Source organism: Muntiacus reevesi, chromosome X (assembly GCF_963930625.1).
Source record: "Muntiacus reevesi chromosome X, mMunRee1.1, whole genome shotgun sequence".
Taxonomy (NCBI): Eukaryota; Metazoa; Chordata; class Mammalia; order Artiodactyla; family Cervidae; genus Muntiacus; species Muntiacus reevesi.
In genome coordinates, this window is record NC_089271.1 from 91,127,040 (window position 1) to 91,150,123 (window position 23,084).

General features: G+C 37.7%; 1 protein-coding gene across 2 annotated transcripts in view; it reads right to left on the reverse strand.

Moving 5' to 3' along the window:
- Positions 1-4,289: 4,289 nt before the first annotated feature.
- The window catches only part of CENPI (centromere protein I), a 57,290-nt gene continuing 38,495 nt past the window's right edge, over positions 4,290-23,084 (reverse strand). Inside the window, exons 18-22 of one of the 2 annotated variants that reach the window (XR_010660459.1) lie at positions 23,009-23,057; positions 22,675-22,893; positions 17,619-17,676; positions 9,949-9,990; positions 9,218-9,272 (exon numbers count right to left, since the gene is read on the reverse strand). Coding sequence is in view for 1 of the 2 variants with exons in the window: in XM_065916069.1 (XP_065772141.1) it covers positions 9,171-9,272; positions 9,949-9,990; positions 22,675-22,893; positions 23,009-23,057 (412 nt within the window). In the remaining variant the exon portion in view is untranslated. Of the gene's footprint in view, positions 9,273-9,948; positions 9,991-17,618; positions 17,677-22,674; positions 22,894-23,008; positions 23,058-23,084 lie in introns of both variants that reach the window. The other variant, XM_065916069.1, reaches the window with a different exon arrangement.

Below are 23,084 nucleotides of genomic sequence, written 5' to 3' on the forward strand. Positions count from 1 at the left end.
AATATACAAGCAACTCCTGAAGCTCAATTCCAGAAAAATAAATGACCCAATCAAAAAATGGGCCAAAGAACTAAACAAACATTTCTCCAAAGAAGACATACAGATGGCTAACAAACACATGAAAAGATGCTCAACATCACTCATTATCAGAGAAATGCAAATCAAAACCTCAATGAGGTACCATTACACGCCAGTCAGAATGGCTGCTATCCAAAGGTCTACAAGCAATAAATGCTGGAGAGGGTGTGGAGAAAAGGGAACCCTCTTACACTGTTGGTGGGAATGCAAACTAGTACAGCCACTATGGAGAACAGTGTGGAGATTCCTTTAAAAACTGGAAACAGAACTGCCATATGACCCAGCAATCCCACTCCTGGGCAGACACACCGAGGAAACCAGAATTGAAAGAGAGGTGTGTACCCCAATGTTCATCACAGCACTGTTTATAATAGCCAGGTCATGGAAGCAACCTAGATGCCCATCAGCAGACAAATGAATTAGGAAGCTGTGGTACATATACACCATGGAATATTACTCAGCCATTAAAAAGAATTCATTTGAACCAGTTCTAATGAGGTGGATGAAACTGGAACCTATTATACAGAGTGAAGTAAGCCAGAAAGAAAAACAACAATACAGTATACTAACGCATATATAGGGAATTTAGAAAGATGGTGACGATAATTAAGCCAGAAAGAAAAACACCAATACAGTATACTAATGCATATATAGGGAATTTAGAAACATGGTGACGATAACCCTGTATGCAAGACAGCAAAAGAGACACATATGTTTAGCACAGTCTTTTGGACTCTGTGGGAGAGGGCGAGGGTGGGATGATTTGGGAGAATGACAATGAAACATGTATATTACCATATGTGAAACAAATCGCCAGTCCAAGTTCAATGCATGATACAGGGTGCTCAGGGCTGGTGCACAGGGATGACCCAGAGGGATGGTATGGGGAGAGAGGTGGGAGGGGAGTTCAGGATGGGGAACACATGTACACCTGTGGCAGATTCATGTCAATGTATGGCAAAACCAATAAAATATTGTAAAGTAATTAGCCTCCAGTTAAAATAAATAAATTTATGTTAAAAAAATAAAAGGTCACCTAATATATACATATATAAAATATCAATTTTAGAGAATAATTTTTCTTCAATCTAATAAACTATTTTGTGATAAAATGTAACTGATATAAAGAGAATTTCTACTATGCTAATAAAAGTTTATGAGGCACCAGTTATCATTTTTTCTTTCCAGATTGTCCCCAAGACCAGACAAAGAAGTTACGATAAAAAAGTTAGAAATCTAATAGCACTGTTATTGAATATTAAGTCAAACCACATTTTTTATTTCTTTGCTTAGACATGTTTTGCATGCATGCAAAATATTCTTATTTTGTTTTTCTTGTTTGCCGTGAAGATTCTTCAAAAACTACTTTTCAAATCACTAGATTTGGCATATTTGCACAGCTGTATATCTAATTTAAAGTGTGTTAAACAATTGATCAAGAGAAGAATATGGTCAAAGAGGTACCCAGGGAATAATTATTGAACAAAAATGCAAACTAAGGGAAAAAAATTTTTTTTCTCCCAGAATATAAACTTGTTTAGAGAAGTTTCTTCCATGATATGAGATTGTTAGGGGTTAAATTTTCATAAAAACTAATCAACCCCCCCTCTCACAATTTAAAGTTCTACATGATCTTAAGAATCAAAATAATATGTTGTGAAAAACAATATGGGAAGTTACTTGGAGTATGAACTTAAAAGCAAAAGAAAATTTTCTAAATGACACAGGTTACCCACTGGGGAAACTATCAGATTTACTTCAAAGCAGCTAAAGCTTCTTTTATACAGGTATATGTAAGCAACATTCCATACCATTAAATACCCCTTCCTTTTTGAAACATTTTCTTTACTTGGCTTCCAGCACATCAGTCTCCTAACTTATCTTCTAGCTCACTAGTGAGTACTTCTCAGTCTCTTGCTGGTTCCTCCTCTTCTCTACTTCTTAATATTGACATGCTCCAGGTTTCAGTCCTTTGCCATTTTCTCTTTGCAAGCTGTACTAAGTGATCTCATCCAATATTATGGCCATGCAGTAAAGACTCACAAATCACTTCTGTCAGAACCAAAATGTACCCTGAATTCTAGACATGGATATCCAACTGCCTGTTTAGCATCTCCAAACTAACATGACCAAAAACACCCTCATGACTCCACACTTCTTCAAATCTGTTCTTCATCTCTCCATTCTAGCACTCACAAAATTGCTCAATCAAAAAACTAGGTGTCATCCTTAGTCCCCTCCCCCACTTCATATACAAGCTATCAGCAGAGCCTATCTTCTTCACCGTTAAAACATAGCTTGAATCCAGTATCTGATTACCCACCCACCCACCACCCCACATCCCCCATCATCTACCACACTAGCCTAAGACTCTTGCCTGGAAAACTGTAATAACCTAACTGCTCTGCTTTTACCCTTAATCCTCTTCAATCTAAACTCCACACTCCAAAACTCCTAGAGGAGAACATAGGCAAAACACTCTCTGACATAAATCACAGCAAGATCCTCTATGACCCACCTCCCAGAATATTGGAAATAAAAGCAAAAATAAACAAATGGGACATAATTAAAAGCTTTTGCACAACAAAGGAAACTATAAGCAAGGTGAAAAGACAGCCTTCAGAATGGGAGAAAATAAGAGCAAACAAAGAAATAAAGGATTAATCTCAAAAATATACAAGCAACTCCTGCAGCTCAATTCCAGAAAAATAAATGACCCAATCAAAAAATGGGTCAAAGAACTAAACAAACATTTCTCCAAAGAAGACATACAGATGGCTAACAAACACATGAAAAGATGCTCCACATCACTCATTATCAGAGAAATGCAAATCAAAACCTCAATGAGGTACCATTACACGCCAGTCAGAATGGCTGCTATCCAAAGGTCTACAAGCAATAAATGCTGGAGAGGGTGTGGAGAAAAGGGAACCCTCTTACACTGTTGGTGGGAATGCAAACTAGTACAGCCACTATGGAGAACAGTGTGGAGATTCCTTAAAAAACTGCCATATGACCCAGCAATCCCACTCCTGGGCAGACACACTGACGAAACCTGATCCGAAAGAGAGATGTGTAACCCAATGTTCATCGCAGTACTGTTTATAATAGCCAGGTCATGGAAGCAACCTAGATGCCCATCAGCAGACGAATGGATAAGAAAGCTGTGGTAAGCAAGATCTTCTATGACCCACCTCCCAGAATATTGGAAATAAAAGCAAAAATAAACAAATGGGACCTAATGAAAATTAAAAGCTTTTGCACAACAAAGGAAACTATAAGTAAGGTGAAAAGACACCCTCAGATTGGGAGAAAATAATAGCAAATGAGGAAATAGACAAAGGATTAATCTCAAAATTATACAAGCAACTCCTGAAGTTCAATTTCAGAAAAATAAATGACCCAATCAAAAAATGGGCCAAAGAACTAAACAGACATTTCTCCAAAGAAGACATACAGATAGCTAACAAACACATGAAAAGATGCTCAACATCACTCATTATTAGAGAAATGCAAATCAAAACCACAATGAGGTACCACTACACGCCAGTCAGGATGGCTGCTATCCAAAAGTCTACAAGCAATAAATTCTGGAGAGGGTGTGGAGAAAAGGGAACCCTCTTACACTGTTGGTGGGAATGCAAACTAGTACAGCCACTATGGAAAACAGTGTTGAGATTTCTTAAAAAAACTGGAAATAGAACTGCCATATGACCCAGCAATACCACTTCTGGGCATACACACTGAGGAATCCAGATCTGAAAGAGACACATGCACCCCAATGTTCATCGCAGCACTGTTTATAATAGCCAGGACATGGAAGCAACCTAGATGCCCATCAGCAGATGAATGGATAAGGAAGCTGTGGTACATATACACCATGGAATATTACTCAGCCGTTAAAAAGAATTCATTTGAATCAGTTCTAATGAGATGGATGAAACTGGAGCCCATTATACAGAGTGAAGTAAGCCAGAAAGATAAAGAACATTACAGTGTACTAACACATATATATGGAATTTAGAAAGATGGTAATGATAACCCTATATGCAAAACAGAAAAAGAGACACAGAAGTACAGAACAGACTTTTGAACTCTGTGGGAGAACGTGAGGGTGGGATGTTTCGAAAGAACAGCATGTATATTATCTATGGTGAAACAGATCACCAGCCCAGGTGGGATGCATGAGTCAAGTGCTCGGGCCTGGTGGGCTGGGAAGACCCAGAGGAATCGGGTGGAGAGGGAGGTGGGAGGGGGGATTGGGATGGGGAATACGTGTAACTCTAAGGCTGATTCATATCAATGTATGACAAAACCCACTGAAAAATTAAAAAAAAAAAAGAAAGAAAGCTGTGGTACATATACACTATGGAATATTATTCAGCCATTAAAAAGAATTCATGTGAATCAGTTCTAATGAGATGGATGAAACTGGAGCCTATTATACAGAGTGAAGTAAGCCAGAAAGATAAACACCAATACAGTATACTAACACATATATATGGAATTTAGAAAAATGGTAACGATAACCCTATATGCAAGACAGAAAAAGAGACACAGATGTACAGAACAGACTTTTAGACTCTGTGGGAGAAGGTGAGGGTGGGATGTTCTGAGAGAATAGCATTGAAACAACTATACTATCAAGGGCGAAACAGATCACCAGCCCAGGTTGGATACATGAGACAAGTGCTCAGGGTTGGTGCACTGGGAAGACCCAGAGGGATGGGATGGAGAGGGAGGCAGGAGGGGGGATCGGGATGGGGAACACATGTAAATTCATGACTGATTCATGTCAATCTATGGCAAAAACCACTACAATATTGTAAAGTAATTAGCCTCCAACTAATAAAAATAAATGGAAAAAAAAATAAAACCAGCCCTTGTAACAAAAAACGTAAAATAAAATAAAATGAAAAAACAACAACAACAAAAATAAACTCCACACTCTGGCTCTATAGTTCAGTTCAGTCGCTCAGTCATGTCCCACTCTTTGTGACTTCATGGACCACAGCATGCCAGGCTTCCGTGTCCATCACCAACTCCCCGAGCTTGCTCAAACTCACTTCCATTGAGTTGGTGATGTCATCCAACCATCTCATCCTGTCGTCCCCTTCTCCTCCTGCCTTCAATCTTTCCCAACATCAGGGTCTTCTCAAATGAGTCAGTTCTTCGAATCAGGTGCCCAAGTATTGGAGCTTCAGCTTCAACATCAGTCCTTCCATTGGATATTCAGGATGGATTTCCTTTAGGATGGACTGGTTTGATCTCCTTGCAGTCCAAGGGACTCTCAAGACTTTTCTCTCTTTTTGAATTGATGTTCAAAAGCATCAATTCTTTGGCACTCAGCTTTCTTTATAGTCCACCTCTCACATCCATATATGACTACTGGAAAAACCATAGCCTTGACTAGATGGACCCTTGTTGGCAAAGTAATGTCTCTGCTTTTTAATATGCTGTCTAGGTTAGTTGTAGCTTTTCTTCCAAGGAGCAGGTGTCTTTGAATTTTATGGCTGTAGTCACTATCTGCAGTGATTCGAGAGCCTAAGAAAATAAAGTCTGTCACTGTTTCAATTGTTTCCCCATCTATTTGCCATGACGTGATGGGACTGGATACCATGATCTTTGTTTTTTGAATGTCAAGTTTTAAGCCAGCTTTTTCACTCTCCTCTTTCACGTTCAAGATGCTCTTTAGTTCCTCTTAGCTCTCTGCCGTAAGGGTGGTGTCATCTGCATATCTGAGGTTATTGCTATTTCTCCCAGCAATCTTGATTCTAGCTTGTGCTTCATCCAGCCTGGCATTGTGCATGATGTACTCTGCATTTAAGTTAAATTAACAGGGTGACAATATACAGCCTTGATGTACTCCTTTCCCAATTTGGAACTAGTCTGCTGTTCCATGTCCAGTTCTAACTGTTGCTACTTCTTGACCTGCATTCTCAGGAGGCAGGTAAGGTGGTCTGGTATTCCCATCTCTTGAAGAATTTTCCAGTTTGCTGTGATCCACATAGTAAATTTGTTATCCACAATGTCAAATTATGCCACTCCTCGGCTCTCCATCCTTCTGATAGCTTCCCATTACATATCCATACCCGGCTACAAGGACTGTCATGAACTATTCTCTGGCTTTCTTCTGTTTCATTTCTTATCATTCCTTTAATCACTAGGTTGTAACCCTAGTAGCCTCTGCTATTCCTCAAACATGCCAAGTAAGTTAACATTTTCAAACCTTTTTACTTGCCTTTATCTCTTCCTAGAATACTCTTTTCCCCAATATTCACATGGTTCATACACTTATTTCATTAGGGCCTCTGCATATGTCACCTCTTCAAACAGGCCTTCCTTAAGCATCTTACACTGCAACCCTCTCAAACATGTATATCTCTTTATGTATAATTTGGTGGAAGGCAGAGTCTGATGATTAAGTCATTTTTCACTTGTGGGCTAAAGAACCCAGATCCTGCAAATCAAAGTTAGCCACATTGAAGCTCTCCTGAGCCAAGGATAGAAGACAATTTTAAGTACTCCCTGAAGATGGCAGTCTGTTGCTGAAGTGAATATGGAAACTCAATGAGCCACCGGGCCTCTACCAATGAGGAAAGAATTTAGTCCCATACACTCAGTTTGTTTCTGTCCCTATTCTTTGCTTTTTCTTTACATCATCTGCTATTATACATCTATTTACAACCTGTATTACCTGTCTTCTCCAACAGAGAAGTAAATTCCACAAAAACAGGTACTACATAACCAGCACACAGAAGAATTCACAGCACATGGTAAGCTCAGTAAATATGTCTAAAATAAAAAACGAATGAATAAATAGGATTCTAGTCTGAACACCTTCCAATAATATAGTTCAGGGTTCTGCTTTGCTTTATAGGAAAAAAAGAACTGCAATGTGCCCTTAAATACAAAAGTAAATTCAGTTTGATTTCTCTCAAATGATACAAATTTTATTAAAAGGCAGAGAATTTTTCTATAGCACTGAAGCAAAATTCTGTGGTAAATTTTCAGCAAGATATTCTAGCTATTATAAAAATTTTTAAATGCTTCAGAATTATTCCTGAAAATAAGTTACAGTTAATTCATTTGAACCTAAACATTTAAAAATGGGATATATACATACGCATACATGCACATGCACAAAATAGAGCAGTCTCATGAAATCAAACTGGTAAAACTCCAGGAATATGGATTATCCCACAGTTCTCTCCCTTTCCTTCTCTCATCAAATTGCTACTACCAGTGAAGGCCCAAGAATCTACCAACTACCTGAAGCCAGCTTTTAGAGTTAGACATATATCCTGTTAACTTGGTGTTGGTATGGTTGTCCAAAATCAGTAAAAGGGCAACATTCACAGAGGTTTCAGAGGCAACTGAGTATTATGCATAAATATGTCTGACTTAAATGCCACTGTATATTATCATCTGCTCTTTTCCATAAAAATGCAAATCATAGTTCACAAAAATGTGAAAAATCCCACCACATAATGGATATATCTCTTTATGCATAATTTGGTGGAAGTCAGAGACTGATGATGAAGTCATTTTTCACTGGTGGGCTAAAGAACCTAGATCCTGAAAATAAAGTCAGCCACACTGAGGCTCTCCTGAGCCATGGGTAGAAAGCCAGTCTAAGCACTCCCTGAAGGTAGCAGTCTGTTGGTAAAATGAGTATGGAAACTCAAGTTGAGCCTCTTGATCTCTTCAGCAACAACGAAGTTTAGTCCCATATGCTCAGTTTGCTTCTGTCAACATTCATTTAATGTTGATCAGGTGGAGGAAGGAAAAAAGCCCCTTTGACCCAATGCTGTCAGAGAGCGTACATGCATCATAAAAGTTACTGGATTTTCATTTTCACAAGAAGTGCATAAACAATGCCCACTCTCCTGAACTAGCAGTTGGGGATTCTAAAAGTGGTTGCCAACTTTGTAAAGCAGTTAACTCCTGCAAACAGTTTGCTACATGAAAAGTCAAAGTCTATATTTACCCTGTTTTCAGTTTTACAAAAGCTGATGGCAGCCACAGCAAAGAATGAGCAGCTAGTAAGCCGGGTGTACCTCTGCTCCTGTGCAAAAGGCCTGAGTAACTCTGAAGCTACACGTGTACACACGTGGTCCAATGATGCCATCTGCACAGCAACCAGATGTCTCAGTTATCTAATCCGGTGCCAGGTTTGGAGACCCCAGTAAAATTCAGAGGCTTGTAACCTGCCTGAAGCCAATGGCATATTACAAAGGTGGCTAAAACAGTATCACTCATCCAACATGGTCTTCTAGAATAGGGGTCAGGAAACTTTTCTATAAAGAGTTGTACAGTAGACCACACAGTACCTGTCCCAAACACTCAGCTTTCACATAATGGCAAAGCCATTTACAAGACATAAATGCCCAGGAGCCTGATTTCATCCAAGGGTCATAATTTGCCAACTCTCTAGAACTCTGCCATTTCCCATCATGAAGTGGAGTCTAATACCCCTCCCCTTGAACTTGGGGAAGTGTGCGATTTGCTTGTGACCAAGAGAATATGAAGGAACTAAGAGTGCATGACCTCCAAAGCTGCATCAGAAAAGGTGATGTTTTTTGTCCCTGAGACATCTGCCTGCCTGGAGCCCCAAGCCACCACAGAAGCATCCAGTTGTCCTGAGGCCGCCATGCTGTAAGGAAGCCCAAGTGAGCCACATGGAAAGACCACATGAAGAAGCCTTGAGACTCTAAGAAGAGGGGGAGATTAACTCAGCCAGCCTCCAGAGTTCTAGCCCCCCATCCACCTGACTACAAGTTTGGGAGAGACCCTGAGGCAGAACCACCCAGTTGAAGCTCTCCCCAAATTCCTGCCTCCTAGAAATAGAAATATTAATAATAAATGATTGCTAATATTTTAAGGCACAACAAAAAAACTCAGAACACAGTCCCAAAACTAGTGAGTGGCAGATATGAGATTCAAACCTAGGCTGGCTTGACCCCAACCCCATGTCTGTTCCATTATATGATTGCTAATAGCAACCTTTTAAAAATATTGTGCTAAAACATCTGAGACATGAAACATAAAAAAAAAAAAAGAATGCTGATCAGGTGGTTTATGCTCTCTGCTCAGGGGACAGAAGAACGATGAATACTACTTCTTATGAAGTTTTTCAAGCCGTGAAACCCCTCTGAAAATAAATAGTCCAAATACCCGTTCCATTTCTTCCCCTGCAGGCACAAAAAAGGGAAAATTACTTATCAGGTATTTAGTTTGCTTATTCTCTACCTCCTCTTCTTTGCCTAGAAAAAGTTCCCAGCATCCTGGATGTGCATACCAAGAGTAAGCTCGAGTAGTCATGTTCTTTACTAAAACTCAGTCACTAAAGCACATTCAAACTAGAGCATACTCAAAGTTTAAGGGCTAAATATTCCTTTTATTATATTGACAAAAAAATTTAGCTGTTCAGCTGAACAGATACTGTGAAATAAATGGAAATGGGTCATCATTCCTACACTCTAGGAATTTAACATCTAAAGTACACAGCACAGGAACAGACACTATTACATTACTGTCTATATTAAATATGTACACAGCAGAGTTTCTATACTGAGACAACTGTGTTTGGTTTTGTTACAGTCACACTTTGACTACATGCAAGTGTATTATAAAATAAGATAATGCACAGACGCAACAGCAAGAGTCAAACTATGAATAGTTTTACCTATGTAGACAGTATGTGCCAATGAAGTCACATAAAAGTCACTGGAATTAATTCAGAAAGCAAATACTTTACTTTGAATTTACCTAGGCAGCAGATTTGGGATTTGGGGAAAAGTAAATGTATAAATTCTTTTGATGAAATGAAGCTTTATCCCTGCACATGATGAAAATAAATTTCCTTACCCGTATAGAGCTCATGTTTACTTTCTTTTCTTCTGGGCATTCCTTTAAAAACAAAAAACAAACAAAAAAGGAAATGGAGAGAAATGGGGATGAAAATATTTGGTTAGCAGAAATTACCAGAAAATTAAGATGGCTCTTCACTGTCTGATTCATTTGCTATGTTTTATCCCTACCAACATTCTTGGAATCCTTTTGAATAAACATCCACTATAACCTTTCATATTTTTCCCTAGAACCACAAACAGAAAGAAGATAAAATTGCAGTAGATAAAGTGAGCACCATTTTTTTAATCTATGGCCTCATTCTGGACTCAGTCACAGGTGGAGAAGGAAGGTGTTATAGAAGGTTTTTCCTGAGGAATATGATTATCTGAATTGAGATTTGAAGGATGAGGATGAAGTCTGGTGAGGCAGTCTGTGTACACAGTAGATTTCTGAAATTGTAATTCTTTATGTAAACTCAAGAGCTAGGTGAGCTAGCTAGTTATTCCCTGGCTTTAACTATCACCTACAGTACTTCATTGAAAAGCCAGCAATTCAATGGCTTTTTTATGAATCACTGAGAAAAAACTCTGTCGATCAAACTATGTAAAACACAATTAGAAGTTTATATTTTACAATGAGTGAGTTTTAGATGTAGGCAGATTTTGAACATACATCATTTTTATCAAGATGGAATGGTAAATGCAAAAAAAATTCAGTGGTGAAAGTTATTTCTAAAACTTCACATTCAAAGTCTTAACTCTTCTGAATTACTTTTCTACTTCAGGGTTGTAGACATCTATGTTTTTCTTCACACAGTATCATTCTCTGCCAGAGTGTGGATTATGCAGCATTTCTTAAAGGAACAGAAAGCTACGGTGCTTGGGTCTCAACTGCTGACATCTCATCTGCAAGGTCTGATTCTGGCAATCTGCCAGTACACACTTAAAACAGCAAATGACAACCCTATCATGATTGCTGTCTGGCTGACTGATCAATCACAAGATGCACCCTGATCTCTGAAAAGTTAAAAAGAAAAAAAAATGTAGTTTTGGAACTGATGAAGTATAGTCCATGCTGATGAATTTCATACTTATTTCTCACATTCCAACACCTCTCTTGAGCTCTAAAGGTCCCTCTTTCAAGGTGCCTACTTACACTTCTTGGATATTGAACAGGCATCTCAAACTTGAGTAGGTCCTACTTAACTGACTGATTCTTGATTCTTAACCTGCCCTCCCCGCAAAAACAAAACAACCTATCCTGTTCTATCAGTCAGTCAGTTCAGTTGCTCAGTTGTGTCTGACTCTTTGCGACCCCATGAACTGCAGCACGCCAGGCCTCCCTGTCCATCACCCATACCCAGAGTCTACCCAAACCCATGTCCACTGAGTCAGTGATGCCATCCAACCATCTCATCCTCTCATTTCCTTCTCCTCCTGCCTTCAATCTTCCCCAGCATCAGGGTCTTTTCAAATGAGTCAGCTCTTCACATCAGGTGGCCAAAGTATTGGAGTTTCAGCTTCAACATCAGTCCTTCCAACGAACACCCAGGACTGATCTCCTTTAGGATGGACTAGCTGGATATTCTTGCAGTCCAAGGGACTCTCAAGAGTCTTCTCCAACACCACAGTTCAAAAGCATCAATTTTTCACCACTCAGCTTTCTTTATAGTCCAACTCTCACATCCATATATGACTACTGGAAAAACCATAGCCTTGACTACATGGACCATTTTTGACAAAGTAATGTCTCTGCTTTTTAATATGCCATCTAGGTTGCTGATAATTTTCCTTCCAAGGAGTAAGCGTCTTTTAATTTCAAGGCTGCAGTCACCATCTGCAGTGATTTTGGAGCCCAAAAATATAGTCAGCCACTGTTTCCCCATCTATTTGCCATGAAGTGATGGGACCGGATGCCATGATCTTAGTTTTCTGAATGTTGAGCTTTAAGCCAACTTGTTCACTCTCCTCTTTCACTTTCATCAAGAGGCTCTTTCTTTACTTTCTGCCATAAGGGTGGTGTCATCTGCATATCTGAGGTTATTGATATTTCTCCTGGCAATCCTGATTCCAGCTTGTGCTTCCTCCAGCCCAGCGTTTCTCATGATGTACTCTGTATATAAGTTAAATAAGCAGGGTGACAATATACAGCTTTGAAGTACTCCTTTTCCTATTTGGAACCAGTCTGTTGTTCCATGTCCAGTTCTAACTGTTGCTTCCTCTTGTTCCTTAATCTAAGTCACAATGGGCTTCCTTTTTCTCCCTTGAATCCCTTAAGTACTGTCCCCATTGCCTAGAATGCTCTTCTTCTAGCTATTTTTAGGTTGGCTTATTCTCATCTTTTAGAAGAAATCTCAGATCAATTGCCACCTCTTCAAACAGGTCCTCTTTGAACACTCATCCCTGACAACTCCAGTCACACACTCTCACACAACCTTGTTTATGCCTTTCATGGCATTTCTCAAAGTTTAAAATTATCACATCTACTTATTTCATTACTTGTTTATTGCTTGTTCTAATTAGAATAAACTCCATTTGGACAGAGATGGTAGCTATCTTTTTAAGCACTGTATTCCTAGTGTCAAAAGCATGCTGTTCTGTGCTGTGCTTAGTCATTCAGTCCTGTCTGTCTCTTTGTGACACCATGGACTGTAGCCTGCCAGGCTCCTCTGTCCGTGGTGATTCTCCAGGCAAGAATACTGGAGTGGGGTGCCATGCCCTCCTCCAGGGGATCTTCCCAACCCAGGGATTGAACCCAGGTCTCCCACATTGCAAGCAGAATCTTTACCATCTGAGTCACCAGGGAAGCCCAAGAATACTGGAGTGGGTAGCCTATTCCTTCTCCAGGGGATTTTCCTGACCCATCAAACCGGGGTCTCCTGCATTGTAGGCAGATTAAGCCCGTCAAAAGCATAGCGGACACCTAATATTTGTTGAATGAATAAACAAAGATATATCTAATTATTAATTCAAAAGTAACTAACTGATAAGAAAACCAAGAGTTTCAGAATTTCCTGAAACATAAGCTTGACAAATGCCCAGACTCATGGAATAACTTGAGCTCTTCTGATACTGAGAACTGATTGGCCAAATTAAGTTTACTAAATTATCTCTAAAAATATGGCCAATTTGAAATATTTACAATGTGATAATTCAGCAAAGTAAAACTGTCAGAATTAAATCACACTAACATAGTATCACGGAGAAGGCAATGGCACCCTACTCCAGTACTCTTGCCTGGAAAATCCCATGGACGGAGGAGCCTGGTAGGCTGCAGTCCATGGGGTCGCTAAGAGTCGGACACGGCTGAGCGACTTCACTTTCACGTTTCACTTTCACGCACTGGAGAAGGAAATGGCAACCCACTCCAGTATTCTTGCCTGGAGAATCCCAGGGACGGGGGAGCTTGGTGGGCAGCCGTCTATGGGGTCGCACAGAGTCGGACACGACTGAAGCAACTTAGCAGCAGCAGCAACATAGTATCAGAGGTTATTTTTATCACCTCAAAGGTACAATCATTAGATAATGAGTAGTAAGTTGGTGACAAGGCTCAAAAGGTATTCTTTTAAGAGAAAGATTGACATTAAATCCCAGTATTTTCACAATCATGCAGAAACGTTAATTACAAAATGTTAATTACACATTTTGCCAAATGTGCACAATGCTGTTAGAATTAAACTTTCAAGGATCAACCTTCCTGCTGTATAGCACAGGGAGCTCAACTCAGTGCTCTGTGATGACCTAGGGTAACAGGATGGGGGTTGGGGGATGGCGGCGGGGGAGCTAAAGAGGGAAGGGATATATGTATACACATAGCTGATTTCACTTTGTTGTACAGAAGAAAATAACAACACTGTAAAGCAATTATATTCTAATATTAAAAAAAAGAATCAACCTTCCTAAAATATTTTTTAAAACACTTGTGATTTAAAGGAATATATTAATTTCTGGAACTCCAAAATAAGTCTGCTTACCTATGTCTAAGTTGATAGCGTTTATCATTTTAGAGACTGAATCTTATAATTAAGATGTATACACACACACAGTCTGGGAAGAAAAAAGAACTAACTTAAAGAAAATTAATTCTATTCTGTGATTCATCACGTAGTATTCCAAGGAAGAACTAGATGCAACTGGACTCCCATTCATTGTTAGCAGTAATGTAAGTTGGTATAACTTCTACTGAAAGCAATTTGACAATACCTAACAAAATTACAAAGATATATCCTTTGAAATCAATTCCATGTGGAGCAATTTTATCCAACAGACACACTTGCACATGTATGAAATAATGTATATAGTTCAAACATATTCATTAGAGTATACTTTAATAATGATTGGCAATAACTAAAAAACTCAATCGATAAGTTATATGCTTAACTTGTACTACATCCATACAATGAAATACTACAGAGACAACAAAAAGAATGAGGCAGTCCTTTATGTACAAATACAAAACAAAAGAGATTCCCTTTGTGGCTCTGTGGTCAAGAATCTGCCTACCAAAGCAGGAGATGCAGGTTTAATCCCTGGGTTGGGAAGATCCCCTGGAGAAGGGAAAGGCAACCCACTCCAGTATTCTTGCCTGGAGAATCCCATGGACAGAGAAGCCTGGAAGGCTACAGTCCATGGGGTTGCAGAACTGGATACAACTGAGCAACTGAGCACACACACACACAGGCAAAACAAAAGCCAAGATACTAAGTAAAAAAAAAATCAAGAGACAGAAAAGTATGTATAATGTATAGTGTTGAAAAAGATCATTTAAACAGAAATATACAATACACATCTGGAAAGATATTCAAGAAACGGAAGGTGGCTGTTCTATGGTAAGTGTCCACATGGAGTTCCACTTTCAGGATGGGATCACGAGGAATTCTGTGGGACTACTCACCAGCAAAACAGGCAAAGTTGGCAAAGACTGTTTCTATAAACCCAGGATTTAAAGTCTCTGGAAATTATCCTAATGACATACAAAAAATATAAAAATATTTATTCAACAAGATCTACTAAAATTCCATAAGAACAGCAATGTAAGTCATTGGTCCTTCCTAGTGAGCATGGCAGATGAATCAGGGCTGTAAATATTTACATTAAAAATGAAGATCTCAAATTGATAATCTAATTTATTGCCAAGAAACCAGAAACAGGAGAGCAAACTAAATCCAGAGCCAGAAAGAAAGAAATAATAAAGATCAGAGCAGAAATAATAGAAATAACAAGTATATAAAGAGAGAGAATATCACACTTCCTGATTCAAAACTTACTACAAAGTTTCTAATTAAAATGTGTTACTGGCACGAAGACAGACATATAGACCAGTGTAAATGAACAGACAGCTCAGAAATAAACCATCATGGATATAGTCAAATGATCTTTGACAAAAGTGTCAAGGCCATTCACTGGGGGAAAGAACAGTCTCTTTGACAAATGGTATTGGGAAAACTGCATCTCAACACGCAAAAGAATGAAGTTGGATCCTTTACACCATATACAAAAATTAACTGAAAGAAGGGAAGAAAATCGACTAAACATCTAAATGTAAGACTAAAAACTATATGGATTCCTATATCCATAGAATTTTCTATGGATTAGAAAAATCCATAGCAGGAAAGATTTATGACACTGGATTTTATGATTTCTTAGGTATGACACCAAAAGCATAAGCCAAAACAGACTACATCTATATCCATATATACATATCCAAATGGCATTATATCATGCTCAAAACTTCTATGCATCAAAGGATGCTATCAAGCAAAAGGAAAAGGCAACCTACAAAATGGGGGGAAATATTTGCAAATCATATATCTGTAAATAATTAATATTCAGACTTCTTATATAAAGAATTCCTACAACTCAAAAACAAAAAAAATCAAATAACCCAATTAAAATAACAGCAAAGGACTTGTAGATATTTCTCCAAAGAAGATAAACAAATGACCAATGAACATATAAAGAGATGCTCTGCATTATGGAAATGTGAACCAAAACCACAATAAGATGTCACTTCACACACATTAAGATGGGATATTATGATTGCTATATTTAAAATGGATAACTGAAAAGGACCTACTATATATATAGCACATGGAACTCTGCTCAATATTATGTGGCAGCCTGGATGGGAGGGGAGTTTGGGGGAGAATGGATACATGTATATATATAGCTTAATCTCTTCACTGTTCACCTGAAACTATCACAATATTGTTACCCCAATAGAAAATAAGTTAAAATTTTTAAAAAGATGGTTATTATGAAAAAAACTAGGAAATAATAAGTACTGGTGAGGATATGAAGAAATTGGAATTATTCTGCACTGATGATATAAGTGTAAAATTCATATGAAAATAGAATGCGGTTTCCTCAACAAAATAAAAAAACAATTATCATATGATTCAATAATTCCACTTCTGTATATATATTCAAAGGAACGGAAAATAAGAACTTGAAGAGAGAACTTTACATGCATGTTCATAGCAGCATTATTTACAACAGCCAAAACTGGAAGCAAGATAAATGTTCATCAAAGAATGAACAGACAAACAAAATGTGGTGTGTACACACAATGGAATATTATTCAGCCTTTAAAAAGGATATTTCAAAACACTGCTATAACATGGATGAACCTTGAGGACATTATACTAAGTGAAGCAAGCAAACATATGATTCCACTTATATGAGCTACCTGGAACAGTCAAATTCACAGAGACTGAAAGTAGAATGAACGTTACAAAGGCTGATGTGAGGAAGGCGGAGGGAATAGGGAGTTATTGTTTAATAAGTACATAGTTACAGTTTTACAAGATGAAGAGTTTTAATGCCAGTGAACTATCCTTAAAAATGGTTAAGTTTTATATCATGTATTTAACCACAATTTTTAAAGCTTTTAGTTTTTTAAGTAGAGAAAAATCAATGACACCAAAAGTTTGTTCTTTGAGAAGATCAACAATACTGACAAACTTTTGGCTAGACTAAATAAGGAAATAAAAGAAGATTCAAATTACTAAAATCAGGAATGAAAGGGGGAAAATATTACCAACTTTATTGAAATAAGTATTATCAAAACAACAAGATCCTATTGTATAGCACAGAAAATTATATTCAATATCTTGTAATAAGCCAAAATGAAAAAGAAAAGAAAGTATTAATTTAAAAAATTAAAGTTATTATCAATAAATTAGATAAATGATACAAATTCTAGAAAAGTAAATGTTGAAAGTGACTCAAAAAAATAGAATATCTGTATAGACCTATGATAAGAAAAGAGGTTGACTAGTAGGGGACACATACATGCACCCGTGGCTGATTCATGTCCATGTATGGCAAAAACCACCACAATGTTGTAAAGTAATTATTCTCCAATTAAAACATAAATTAATTAAAAGAAACCTTCCGAATAAAAATGCCCATGACCAGATGGCTTCATGGGTAGAATTTGCCAAATATTTAAAGAAGAATTAATGTCAATCTTTCACAAACTTTTCCAAAGTTAGAAGAGAAAAAATATCCTAACTTATTCTTTGAGGCCAGAATTAACCTGAAACCAAAACCAGACAAAGACACCATGAGGAAAAACCAATATCCCTATCCTCCACAATTTACTGGGAGACCAAATTTGAAGGAAATTATGCTAGGTGAAATAAGTCAAACACAGAAGGACAAATACTATAAGATACCACTTACGAATCTCAAATAATCAAACTCATAGAAGCAGAGAGAGTAGACTGGTCATTGCCAGGGGCTGAAGGGAGAAGGAAAAGAGGAGGCATTAAAAAAAAGTACACGTGATAAACTAAAAAATTAATAAATTAAGAATTCATCAAAATTTAAAACTTCTGTCCTTCAAAAGATACCAAAAAATGAAAAGACAACCCACAGAATAGGCGAGAACTTTTGCAGATTATATATATATATACACACACACACACACACACACACATATATATATATACACACACACACATATGATTTGCAAATCATATGATAATCAACTGGAATTTAGACTATAGAAATCAGTCTTACAAGTCATTTAGACAAATAACCTAATTTAAGAACGGGCAAGGGTATAAATAGACATTTCTCCAAAGGAAATATACAAATGGGCAATAAGCACATGAAAAGATGCACATCAATAGCTAGCAAAAAGCACATCAATAGCTATCAGCGAAATGCAAATTAAAGTCCCAATGAAATACTACTTCACAGCTTCTAGGATGGCTAGAATAAAAAAAAAAAACCCAGACAATAACAAATCTTGAGGAAGGTGTGAAGAAAATAGATTCCTTACAATTGCATATCCATAGATGAACCTTGAAAACATTACGCTAAGTGAAAGAAGCTAGTCACAAAATACCATATATTATCATGAGTTCATCTTTATAAATTTCCAGAATAAGCAAATCTATATAGATATAAAGTAGATGAGTGTTTGCCTAGGTCTGGGGAATGGGGAAACTGGAGTGTGATAGCTAAGGGGCAAGGGGTTTCTTTTGGGAATAATAAAAATATTCTAAAACAGATTGTGGTAACGGATGCACAGTTCAGTGAATATATATTAAAAGCCACTGAAGTGTATACTTTAAACTAGTGAATTGTACTGTATTTGAATTATATCTTAATAAAGTTGTGAAAAATAAGAAGAAACAGAAAAAAAAATTTAAGTGCCCATATCTTTTAGAGATATAGAATGAAACATTTATGTAAAATTGTGTAACATTTGGTATTTGCTTCAAACTAACTGGGTCAGGGGAAAGTATGAAACTGGATGGGAAAAAAGATGGAGCTGGGTCTACAGGGGCTCATTATACTATACATTCTCTCTCCTTTTATATTTTTTAAAATTTACAAAACATGGGACTTCCCTGGCCCTCTAGTGGTTAAGACTCCACACTTCCCCTGCATAGGGCACAGTTCCCTGATCAGCTAACTAAGCTGATATGCCATACAGTACAGCCAAAACATAAAATAAATAAGTACAATTTACAAAATAAAAAAGTTATGTTTAAAAAAAAATACAGGGGTAACATTAATAAAGGGAATGCCAAAGTCGATGGTAAGGTTAAGCCAAAATCTAGAAGATGAGAGCCCAGAGGGGTAAACCTAACACTAAGTCACTCCTGGCCTAAGGGAATCTGCCAATCCAAAGGAGTCAGCTGCAAAACTGAGCTGCATCTCCACTAAGGGGTCATGAAATCAACTCAATGGACTTCAACCAGCATTTTTTAAAAATTAGAACAGAATGAAATGGAATAAATCAGAGTATGTTATACACAGTGGGAAAAAAAAAAACCCTGAGCTGCATTTCGACAACCTCCAAGGGCTAAGGTGACTAAAGTCAAAGCAAAGGGTTTGCCAAACATGGCAACTCTCATAAACTAACATTCACTTTAAACTAGAAACTCAAAGGGCTACCCCTTCAAGCTAAGAGTTCACCAGAAATAAATTAGCCTTCTCACAGGTTTGCAGTCTGTCCACCAATCGTGTAAAGGATCTCAAGCACAGAATTTGCACTAGGTTAGTGCCAAAGAGCATCCCTATGCTTGTATGCTTAGTCGCTCAGTCATGTCCGACTCTTTGTGACCCCATGGATTGTAGCCCACCAGGCTCCTCTGTCCATGAGATTCTCCAGGCAAGAATACTGGAGTGGGCTGCCATTCCCTTCTCCAAGAGTATCACTAGGTACATGCAAGAAGCAAATGAAAGTTCTCTCTGCAGGAAGATATCATTCTAGTTTTCTGACTCTTTCTACAAATAATAGTTCAGGTGTCCATCACAAAGTTGAAAGTAAACAGGACACACAAAGAAATTAAGCAACATGAGGAAGAAACAGTAAAAGAAAGAGGCAACAGAGACAGACACACAAAACTCCTGATACTGGAATTATAAGACACAGATTACAAAACAATGTTGGACTTCCCTGGTGGTACAGTAGATAGGAATCCACCTACCAATGCAGGTTCAATCCCTGGTCTGGGAAGATCCAATATGCCCTGAGAAACAAAGCCCGAATGCCACAACTTCTGAGCCTGTGTGCTGCAACTACTAACGCCTGCATCCCTAGAGCCTGTGCTCTGCAACAAAAGAAGCCACCATAATGAGAAGCCCATGTACCACAGCTAGAGGGGAGCCCCAGCTCGCCTTAACTAGAGAATGCCTGTACACAGTAATGAAGACCCAGAGCAACCAAAAACAAACAAATAAATAAATTATTAAAAGAATAAAAAAACACTGCTTACTAAGTTTAAAGAAACAAAACACTGAATGAACAAATCAAGAAGCAATAAAATGGCTACCTAAAAAAAAAAGGCTCCCTAAAGACAAAAATAAGATGGAGGAAAAAAGGATGAAATTCCTATAGTTAAGACTTTGGAATCATTTAAATGTTTTATATAGTCTAAGAATCAAATTAAATAAAAAATCAGATAAACAACAAGTTCCTACTGTATAGCACAAGGAACTATACTCAATCTCCTGGGATAAACCATAATGAAAAATACAAAGAATGTATGTATGTGGATAACTGAGTCAGTTTGCTGTACAGTAGAAATTAGCACAACATTATAAATCAATTATACTTCAATAAAAAAGATTTCTAATGATCAAATAAAAAGAAAAGAGCAATCTCTAAAACATGAAAACAAACTGAAACAAATGTACCTAATTGCATATAAAACACAGTATATGCAATGTACATTTTTCATAGGATTTAGTCCAGGAGCAAGAACTAAAAATATTTCAAATTTCATCCAGTCTCATTATTAATAGTAATATATCATTAATTTGAAACAAGCTTTTATGTATTATATGATAAATCAGGCAAGTTATTATGAAAGGAAAAGAGAAAAAGGAAAGAATATCAGAAAATCACAAAACTATACTGCCTCTGTGTACTTGAAAACTGTAATTTTGATTCAATTATTGAAATCAATCACTATGTTTTTGAAGGTCTACATATTACTTTTTTCACCATCTGGTCCTTGACTACATTTTAAAACATCATCTCCTACCATGCTATAGCTTACTCTAGTAACTCTCGAGGGCTTCCCTGGTATCTCAGCTGGTAAAGAATCCATCTGCAATGCAGGAGACTCTGGTTCAATTCCTGGGTCGGGAAGATCCCCTGAAAAAGGGATAAGCTACCCACTTCAGTATTTTTGGGCTTCCCTGGTGGCTCAGACAGTAAAGAATCTGCCTGCAATGCAGGAGACCTGGGTTCGATCCCTGGGTTGGGAAGACTCCCTGGAGAAGAGCATGGCACCCCACTCCAGTATTTTTGTCTGAACAATCCCCATGGACAGAGGAGACTGGCAGGCAGCAGCCCACAGGGTCTCAAAGAGTCTCGACTAAGCACAGCAGTGACTCTCAGCTTGTGTTGTATATCAGAATAATTATATCAAAAAAGTAGATTCTGGATATCAGTTAGTAAATCAAAATGTCAGGGTGCAAGCAATCAGGCATGTATACTTTGGAAAAGTACCCTGGGTACTTCTGCTGCTGAGTCAGGTTAGAATACCTGCTCAAGTCCTACAATTTTGCTTAAATTCCTCAAATAGAGCATGCTGTGACAAAGGGCAAACCACATCGAGTCCAACACCTGTTTCTGCAAATAAACTTTTATTGGAACGCAATTATGCCCATTTGTTTACTCACTGTCTATAGCCACTTTCATGTTGCAACAGCAAGGTTGAGTAACCTTGACAGAGACCATGTGGCCTGCAACACCTGAAATATTTACAGTCCGGTCCTCCACAGCAACAGTTTACTGTCCCCTGTTCTATTTTGCACTTTTTCTCAAATATCACTCCTGTCTTGACAAGCTCATGCTCATCCTTCAAAACTCCAATCAGCATCACTTCTGTAAAACCTGAGTTGGGTCAAACATCTGTCCATTTTTTCATTGTTCTCTGTACTTTCCCTATATTATTCATCATTCTTTATTGTAAGATGTCTGTTTAATGACTGCCTCGCCAACTGGATTCTAAGCTCTATTAGGGCAATACTTAGATGTGTCTTGTTCAACACAGTGCCTGGTTCTTGCATGAATATATTAAACAATTATTCAATGACTCTCTCTCTCATTCTAAACATTTTTTTTCATTTTGTTAGATTTCTTAATGCTCCAGTCTGTTCAGGGAATTCTGAATCCAGAGTCTATCAGTGTATTTGTAATTCCATCCTGCTGTGTCATCCACACACAGATGATATGCAAACCATTCGAGGTAAGTCACTCACAATGTTGAAAATGACAGGGCTGGTGATAAAGTCCTAAAAAGACCCCTTTGCCTACATACTGATATCAACCTATTAGATCAGCAGTCTTTGGCTAAGACTTCAACTCTAATGATAATATTGTCTAGCTTACATTTTCCATCTTGTCTAGAAGGATTTTACCAAAGCTTCAAATTTTCTGTACCCTTTTCTTACCTGGCACCACCTCTACCCAAATAGAATTGAACTAATATTCCCTCCCCCTATTTCTCACAATTGTACTTCTCATTTCACCTAACTATATTGCAGTAATGTTCACAAATCTGTCTCTGCCACAAACCAAAGCTCTTTGTGGGTAGAAACTAACTTTGAATCCCCAGAGCCTAGCACAATACCTAAAAGTTAGCTGATACTCAAAAAGTATGACTGAACACATGTCTTTCAATTCAGACACACTAAATTTATGAAATTTCCTATTTGTGCCATCATGGTATTCCCACAGAAAATCTAAAAATTGTTTAAATATTCTTACCTGTAGCAGAAATGAAACAGTATAACTCAAAAAAGCAGGATGATGGACTAAATTTAAACTTTTTTTATACTCTGCTACTGAAGCATTTCCTAAGATTTCAGGGTCAATAGATAATCCTTTCTGGAAGGGTCTGGATGTCCACAGACAACCAACCATGGCTGTCAAATACTGATTAAATTCTTGATAGGTCTTGCTGCTGAAGTTGAACTCTGATTTTGTCTATTGGGAAAGGAAAAAAAATTGTCATTATCACCTATTCTCCCTTTGTTTCTTATTCCCAACAGATCTTATATCTCTACAATGGTGACTTAATACAGAGATTCATCATCCATACCTTGTGTACAAACTCATTTTTCTTTGCAGCAGTCAAATTTTTATGATACCTAAAAGACAGAACAACAGAATAAAAC